The sequence below is a fragment of the Neodiprion fabricii genome, chromosome 3 (genome assembly GCF_021155785.1).
Source record: "Neodiprion fabricii isolate iyNeoFabr1 chromosome 3, iyNeoFabr1.1, whole genome shotgun sequence".
Taxonomy (NCBI): domain Eukaryota; kingdom Metazoa; phylum Arthropoda; class Insecta; order Hymenoptera; family Diprionidae; genus Neodiprion; species Neodiprion fabricii.
The window spans coordinates 16,801,216-16,810,799 of record NC_060241.1 but is presented as its reverse complement, the minus strand read 5'-3'; the positions used below and the strand labels follow the sequence as shown (position 1 = coordinate 16,810,799).

Sequence of the window (9,584 nt, the reverse complement as noted above, 5' to 3'; positions counted from 1 at the left end):
AACCAGTACCTAAAATCGTGGTACGAGATCGGACTATAGGAAAGCTGTCATATTATTGTTTCTAACATTATAAATAACTAACACGATTTTATTCAATCATTATATAATACTTGATAATGCTATCTGCAAACACGGAGTATTAGAACCGTATTATATATGATATATTCCATTATAAGATATAATCTATATCGCACCATATTTAACCAACAGTATCAAACATATAAATAGTATGTTATAAAGACATTATACGATTTATAAATAAACGTGGAAATAACAACCGTAAAGTTCCCAAACCTAGAACGTCATGAACTAGAAAACCACTTTTAGAACGCCGTATTGTAGGCAACACACGTGCATGAGAACGCTGCAGATCCCTGTTGCGGAACCATACAACTGATTACTCGAGGGACATGCCGGCAGCAGAACAACAGAATGCCCGAAGTCAAGCCAACTCACGGAATAATCTCGTAAGGTAAGGCAAGATGAATATACTGAATCAAAAAAAATGTTTAAAATCATTAAGCATATATAATAACCGGTCATATAATCTTTTGAATATATATGATCGATACTAATAAATAAATAGAATCCAATCATGCGCAAAAGTATTCTCTTATAAGTCGCACATAAAACACCATGAGGAAGGCCTAGATACTAGGCAACCAACACACGGCGATGTATACCCACACTATGCCCGCCAGGGAACCCATCTCGATAAAAGAAAATCACGCTTACAGAGGAAAACCATCATCACGCAGATGCAGATACAAGCTCTAGAAATATCACTACTTAACATTAGAATATTTAACTTACAAAAAAATATAACGCTATAGAATGTAAATTCGAAAATTTAGGTGATTTTGAAAAATTAACGACGGAGCCAGGAATTGAATCTGGCGTCTAGAGATGCTTAGCCGGAGCCTTACTCCACTAGACCACCTAGCCGCCCTGACTCTGTTGTCTTTAATTTCTCTCATCGCCTGTAAGTTCGAATTTATTTTGTTTTCGTGCGCCTGTATTTCGATATGGTAAGAATCGTTCATTTTTCAAAATCACCAAAATTTTCGAATTTACATTCTATAGCATCTTTCTTCTCGCGAATATAGATTTGATGTATTTTCATATCATTAATAGACGGTCGTCTCCGTCTACGTGGCTTTCATCAAAGTTGTGGAATATAATTGTAAACATGTCACCTACACATAAATATTCTATAATTGTGCTCTGAAGAGACGAATTTCTCAACGAAACAATGTAACACCAATAAGCTTAGAGAACCATAGTTTAAATAACGAGCAACAATTGTAACAATGCTGTCAGTCTACATATAAAATACAAATAAAATTATATATCGATAAGGTATGGCATAACACTATACAACAATGCACATAGCAACAGGTGCTTATAAAATAATATTATTGAATAATGAAACAGCTCCCTTCACTTGAACGTCTGAAAAGAAACACCAGTGTAAAGTACCCGACGCGGCCAAAACTCACATGCATAGAATCCCGGCACATGAATCATCAAAGACGCTTATGCGTCACCAATCTAATATTATTATCTTGTTGCACTTAGTACTAATGACCACTTTAAAAAAACGCACAAAAACGTGGGTATTCTGGGCATGTGTGGGTTGTGACCGCTGACAAGTGGGGGATCCTAACGTAGCCTGTGAAGATAATACTACGCCAGAACTAGGATGTAAAACAGGGGAATGAGCGGTGTTGTGCGGCTAAAAATCAACCAGGGGATTAGAAGGAAATGGCTACGGGTCCCTATAAATAAAGACACCACACGTCAAATCGGTCCTTTGCTTCATACCACAGGTCCCACCTGTAGACTCTCCCTCTATCAAGTCTTTCCGTACCCAGCCATTTGCATTTTACGCTACGTATTCAAAATCGTGTTAGAAATTCTGAACCAATTTTTTTCGTCTCGCTATTAGATATTCCAATTTGTTTAGCAGTTAGTTCTGGTCGAACAATAAGCAATTGTTCTATTCTAACTTTTTGACTAATTGTTATCCAACATTTAGTATTCTGCAGACGATTTATTGGGAGAATAAATACTTTAAAATAAATTTCAAGCTATTTTAAATAAAACTAGTACCGTTCAAACTCCTGTTTCCTCTCGCCTCTTCATCGCAACAGAGCAACATCTCAGCAGAGCAACAGCTCAGCGGAGTTCAACGGTTCAAAAATAAGTGCACACAACGCACACAATTATTAATAACCTATTGGGAATTAATCCCGGCTTATATGAAGCGCGCGATCGAATTGAGTTGTCCAGTGAACTTGTTTGCCTGGCTATATTTTTTACAACGATTTACACTGACTAACTTTTGATAATTTCGGGAATTGCCACTCAACGTCGCAATAGGTTGCTTTAACTTTCTGTCATTCCACGGCACCAAGTAATTTCATTGGCCTGTTCCGTTAGATCCGGCCAATGGTATCACTTAGTATCGATCTGTGTTAGACGATGATGTAAAAGGAAAGCGCTCATGGTTTTCATGTAAACCACATGTAAACAAACATTTTAGTAGCATGCCAGCTTCGATTTACCTATAAGAGAAAAAAGTAAGTGTCGTAAGCAGCATGGCCTCGTTCAAAAAGACGAATGTGAAAATATTCGCTAAAACTGGGCCAGACTTAAGTCCCGATAACATATATTGGAAACAATTTACGGTGAGTTGTGTTACTACAATTTCTTCCGTATGTTTGATCGAATACAGATATATGTACTTTTTTCTGTGTGGTTACCACGTGTACTGAACCTAACCTCAAAACTAGTTTGACGTGCGGCTTTCGCCAAAAGCCTTTAACTCCTGACAGGCAAACATCCAAACCGTATATCTCTCGTGGCAATGAGTGTGAAAAATACCTAGTGGAATTTTATTTCAAATATCTCAGCTTCTAATAAAGCTAGCGACATTTTTTTCTTTAAATTAAATGCCAAACAAAACAATTCCGTTTAAAATGGTTGTATTATGAAATGATTAAGTTGAACTGAACAAATACTAATGAACGTTGAAGAGGTTCAATCCTTACATTCTGTTCCAAGAAAATAAGATTTGTAGGGAGGAAATTTCACCCTCATTGCCTGTCAGGGGTTGAAGACAACCAGTCAATGGTATTATGTTAAACTATATCCTGGATCCAGAAGAAGCTGTGTAACGACATATGTAGATAACCACAGCCTTAAAAGGTTGGATTGCTCCCTGGGCAAGAGATTTGTTCCGTCTTCACTGTTATTTTTGTCTACCATTTGAGGAACATACTTAAATAATTCAAAATCTCAATGATGTTCCTGTAAGAATGTGTCTCTAACGTTAATTTTTGTAAAACTATAAACCTTTGACTTTTTGATGTTTACAATGCAAACAGAATTTTCTGCTGCTTCTTCCATAAGTGCATCAGTACAAGAGATGAAAATTAGTAATCCGTTTATTTTTTTTAACATCAACAATGTTTTTCTAAATTTTACTTTCCACTGGGTCACTCTTGTAACAACTGCAATAATAGATAGGCAAGAGGAGGAATTCCACGGCTTTTGTGTTAACAACAGATTGAACACCTACACAGTTAACAAAGGTGAGACGATCACATCCCCTATCTTCTCTGCACCTATTTTTTCCTAACGACTTAGATGTAATATTGACATCGATTGTTGACCTATTATCAGTCATAAGGGAATATAAATACATATTAAATTGCAAAAAGCCACTGGAACAGGATGTGGAATGTATAACTCAAAAAAGTTGGTTATAGAAAATCTGTAAACAAGATGATATCCAAATTGAAACATATTTCAGACATGCGATAATAATAATAATGAATGTAATAATTAGTTTTAAGTCTCCATTTATTAGTGATTAAGCAGGCCACTTTCCTTAAGATAACTGTATATTGTCCAGTATAATAAATGATTTAACATAGTTTTCTACAAACACTTTCATGCTTCTGATGCGACTTTCAATATAATTTTTGACTAGTCCGTTAGTTACAATTCGATGAAGCTGAAACTGGCAACCAGAATTTGTAACTCAATAATTGAGATTTCCTGAAAAAAGTAATACTCTTCAAGAATTATAAACGTACAACTCTGCTACACTATTCAAAAAAAGTTTGGCCCTTTTGGCCGCTTATTTGAACTACTAGCTTCAGCCTCATACATTTCGTTATGGAATACCTGAAAATGTATGTGGAAAGTAAAGTCACTTGGTAATCATGAATTGACCTTGTCACATAATGCAACAAAATATAAACAAAGCATTCGATTTGGCTTTTGTTATTGAGGATTCAAAGATGATGGAAAGAAAGTAAATTATCACTGAAATAACTAACTTTATACTCATTTTCATGCTACCCAGTAAATTTACAATGATTGTAATGGCTATATTATTTTCCTATACATATATGCATAATTGTTACAGCAATGTTGTAAACCAAAAGCTCAATATTGATACAAAACTGGAGACAGTGCTGGCAATCAATACCAAAGTATAAACTATGTCAGTTCTCATATGATTCAAAAATTTCATGATAGGTAACCCGACAATTGTCATGTCGGACAGTTCAGAGATTTCCTCACTTGTTGCTGATGTATAGAGATTATTCTATTTATTATATATTACTGTATTCAAATCTAAATTTATGATAAATCTATGAATAATTTAAAAAAATGAAAATTGACGTAGATTCAGTTATTTATTATGTAAATATTATCTACATATGTTTTCTTCTCTGTATGATAGGCCCCTGTTTTGGTCAAGGAGTTTGGCCCTATTGATTACATTGATTTTTCACCGATTGAGCCGCACTACTTTGCTGTGACGTCGTCAGCGAGAGTACAAATTTACAATCCTATAACAAAGCTTGTTGAAAAGAACTTGAGTCGGTTTAAAAAAAATGCATACGGCGGATCTTTTCGAAGCGATGGGAAATTGCTTTGCGCAGGAGGAGAGGAACACAGCGTCAGACTGTTTGATTTCCATTCAAAAAATTTACTTCGTTTATTCAGAGGACACACGGCCCCCGTCCATAGAACATTCTTCACAAGTGATGGAATTCGGATCACTTCATTCTCGGATGACAATACAGTTGCTTTATGGGACATACCCAGTGAGAAACAGTTGATCACATTCAACAAACACGAAGATTACATCAGAGCAGGAGCTGTCAGCCCAGTATCTCCTGATATTTTCCTATCTGGAAGCTATGACAAACATATTCAAATGTATGATACCAGAACAAACAAAACTGTTTTCACAGTTGACCATGAGGCTCCTGTAGAAAGTTTGCTCTTCCTTCCGTCTGGTGGAGTATTTGTATCTGCCGGTAAATAGAGGTTATTCACAAATTATGTTAGTGATAGTTCCCTGAAAGGGCTATTGTAAATTTTCTAAAATAGTGTTGTTGCAAACCTCAAAAACTGAAAATATCTAAAGAAATTTGGAAATATTCAAGGTATTAATTAGCAAAGGCATGGGAGGCTATGGAAATCTTACGAAGTTACAAGATCATGAGAGAAATTTTGGAACGGGAAATTTTATATTATCTCGCAATAATTAAACCACTAATAAAAATACAGGTTTATTTAATTCTTCAAAGTGAAAGCTAATAGCAGCCTTATATTACATTTGGATCAATTGTCCAATGAAGTCCAGCTAGTCAAACAATAAACTGAAGTGCTGCTACACGATTTCACATTCTGTTTTCTTGTTATGTGAATATGTTTTACTTAGAATATAAAATCTTATAATATGTGAGAAAACGTTGAGAAATGCTTGCAATTAAAAATTTTTGAACAATCTTGCGAATTTGTCCATTCAGTTCGTGAAGCTCGCTGAACAGTGTGTGCATTTTCTAAATTTGTTAAAACTACAAGTGTATTTTTTTGACTATGATTTACTTTTACTGGTACTTTTGCTCACTTTAACCAGTGATTACTGTAGACAAAAAAATAAACTTCTTTGTCTTGCTTAATATAGCAGCTTGCAGTATTATACAGAGTTCTAATATTGAGTGGATCTTTGAATTGTAGATACCGATAGATTGATTAGTCTTATTCTAGAGTAGTTATTCCTTCAGATTGTCAGATTCCAACAGGACTCAATGAATAATGCGTATTTCAGAGAGACTAACAGAAGAGACCTATCTCAAAAAAACTAATAGAAAATACACATCGCAGCAAGCCGAGTACAAGAGACATATCTCAACGAGACGAATAAAAGAAATTTATCTCATGTGACCGTTTAAAACGACGTAACTTGCCAAGCTGATTTTGAAATGCATATATTAATAACAGGTTTTTTTGAGAGCTGTAAGCCGTTTCTTTAAAATACGACTCTTCAATTCGTACGAATTTTTTAAATACACCTCTGTCATTAGGATCCATCGATTTCTTAAAATTTCACACAATCCATACATTTCTTTGGTTAGTTCTGCCTTTATACTGCTTTGGCTTGGCCCCTTCTTTGCATGTAAAAGTTCCACTGCACCAAATATTTTCAGTATTATGTAATATAAGTATACAGAGGAATGCAATTATTATCTGAAAGAATTACTTCCCTCCTGTAGTTGAGAAAATGTTTAAAAAGATACAATCCTGTCTACCATTTTCAATCTACTTACTGTAATTTATTATACACTGTATTTCAACTATAAATTTTTTTAAGGTGGCACTGAAATCAGGGTGTGGGATGCATTAGCTGGAGGAAGATTACAAGCAAAAGTATCACAACATCACAAAACAGTAATGTGCTTGAAACTAGCTTCAAATGGTCGAAGAATTGTATCAGGATCTTTGGATAGACATGTTAAAATTTATGATGCTGGCACATATAAGGTTGTCCATACTTTGGATTATCCTAATGCAGTACTCAGTGTTGGAGTCAGTGTGAGTAATTATTACGTTTTCGAAAGCATTATATTTTTATTGAACAAACCTATGACCGCAAATTTAACTATAGCTCCAACTTTAAAAACAGTAGTTACGTATTAAGCTCTGTATGTTATGGCATTACGCCATTATAGTCATCGAAATAGCACTTCAATGTGCCTAAAATATCAGAATTTCTAGCCTTGGTAGGTTCTCATATGAATATTTTTAATTCGTCAGGGTGATGATGAGACCGTGGTAGCTGGTATGGTTGACGGCATGTTATCCGTCAGACGAAGAGATACAGAGGTGAAGGAGAGCAAATCGCAACGGAAAAAAGTATCTTATAGATATGCAGATTCACATTCACACGTACCCAGTACAGACGCCATTGTTCAAGAAGAGACAAAAGAGGTCATGTCTAAACAGGATGCCTTTCTTAGAAAATTTCAGTACTCTAAAGCCCTGGACAGTGCTCTCATGGCATTTGTTGCTAATAAGACACCACATGTCACAGTTGCTTTGTTCCAAGAACTCACCAGACGTCAGGGACTGAAACAAGCTCTGGCAGGACGGGATGGAAAGTCACTATCATCTATTCTTCGATTTTTGATACGCCATATCGGGAATGTTCGGTTTGGAAAAGTTTTGCTGCACGTCACTAGTGTCTTAGTGGGTGAGTGTTGTCTCTTTGATTACGCAGATATCTTCCGAATTGAGAATGAGAGCCGAAAACTGCAATTTTATTCCCTAATTTAATTAGTGCAATTCAATATAGAATAGCATCTCCATTCAACTAATTTAGGTGAAAGATTCTAGGTTTCTGCATTGTTCAGTTATCTTCAAAGCTTTATACGGTACTGTTATTAAAATGGATAAAAATGTCTACAAATATCCATCCACTGCTTTTACAGCTAACCAGTTGTTATAGTTTAAATCCATAAAAATTTTATTTTATTGGTCAAACACGTTAGTGACTGAATATTTTGCGTTCGTCTTTAATGAAAAAAAAAGAATGAATAAAAATGATTACAGGAAAGGAATGCTTTGTTTCGAAAAATACGTTAGATTGTTATTGATGAATTTTATCACATATACTAGATAATGGATTGAAATGTTATTAGAGTAAACAGTTTGATGCTTAATATGATTCAAACATGCATTTCCATCTCTCATAGATGTTTATGAGGAGAATTTGGAAGAATTGAACGACGAGGCACGAATTATGTTCAACCAATTAGCTAAGAAACTGGAAGAAGAAGAAGACTTGACCAAATCTCTACTGGAATTGCAAGGCGCCTTGCAGATGCTGGTGACTGGTGCTGAAACTGTATCTTCATTAGCTGTTCAAGATAAACAGCCTCTAGAGGCATCAAATGCTGCCCTAGCAGAACTCGTCATAAGTATAGGATAATTTCAGACCTTCCTCAAATGTACAGTTTACAATAAAATTTCCACATTTTTGCGATTTTATTTGAGTCATTCTTATCTTTTTTTGTTTATCAACTTTTGTAACACGTCAACGAAAAATCTAAGACAGGATGTAAACTGACCCTGGAAAACCGGGAAATGCGGGAAAACCCGGGGAAATTGAGAATCGTTGCAAAAAAAATCTGGAATTTCCAAGAATTTCATTTTATTTTGCATCACACCAGTAACGCGACTTTTTAAACAAGTACATAATACATGTTTAGTATAATGCATTGTATTTTTGTTTTATTTATCACGATAGTGAACCTGAGGGCACATCTACTATAGAGGGTACCTGAACGGGTTCTGAACAGTTTCTTTAGGTTACATTAACAAAACTTCAATAAACCATACCTAAATAACTGCGTGTTCATTTCATAGTATGAAAGGACCTACCTAGACAGCCCAAAACTTAAAGTCGTCAAAAAGATGTGCAAAGGATGCCTTATGCGCCATTTTCTGACGCCTAAAGGATATCTTCGTGTCTAAAAAATGTTCTTGGGGCCTTATAGACGTCAGAAAATAGCGCATAAGACATCCTATGGACGTCTTTCTGACGACTTTAAAATTTTTGCTGTCTGGGGAATTCCGGTTTTGTGTACTTGAACCAACGCTTTGTTAAGAAAACGTACAAAAATCTCAAAACATAAAAAAAAAATTTACATAGGATATCTCGTAAATCCAATTTTCAAAGATCACTTTTGAAATTAAAAATTTTCGCGTGCAAATAATACGAACAAGATATTATTTTTGTAAAATTGTCAACAGTCAACCTTATTTACTAGAGAATTAAAATGTTTTCCAAAATTGTCCATTGAGCGAAATCCGTAGCTCAAACGGTTAAAAAGTTAAACCTATACGTCATACAATAGACAAGTTTTTCAGGTGGAAGCGGGAAAAAATATTGCTTCTGAACAAAGCATCCTTATTTATAGTTGGAGAAGAAATCCGGGAAACATGAAATGTTTCTATTGGAATAGAAAAAAGAATTATTTTATTGGTCAAAAGCGTTAGTGACTGAATATTTTGCGTTCGTCTTTAATGAAAAAAAAGAATTAATAAAAATAATTACGGGAAAGGAATGCATTGTTTCGAAAAAGACGTTGGATTGTTGTTAATGAATTTTATCGCACATACTAGTTTAATGGATTGAAATGTTATATCTATGTGAAAATATCTACAAACATAACTATCAATGAAATCAATGAATGTATATCAAGAAATAGTCT

At 34.8% G+C, this 9,584-nt stretch overlaps 1 protein-coding gene across 1 annotated transcript; it reads left to right on the top strand.

Moving 5' to 3' along the window:
• The first annotated feature begins 2,532 nt into the window (after positions 1 to 2,532).
• On the top strand, positions 2,533 to 8,353 carry LOC124178590 (U3 small nucleolar RNA-associated protein 15 homolog). The gene is made up of 5 exons (XM_046562039.1): positions 2,533 to 2,690; positions 4,760 to 5,342; positions 6,683 to 6,903; positions 7,126 to 7,561; positions 8,064 to 8,353. The coding sequence occupies exons 1-5, from the start codon at positions 2,601 to 2,603 to the stop codon at positions 8,297 to 8,299; spliced, it is 1,566 nt and encodes a 521-aa protein (XP_046417995.1). The 5' UTR covers positions 2,533 to 2,600; the 3' UTR covers positions 8,300 to 8,353.
• The last annotated feature ends 1,231 nt before the right edge of the window (positions 8,354 to 9,584 follow it).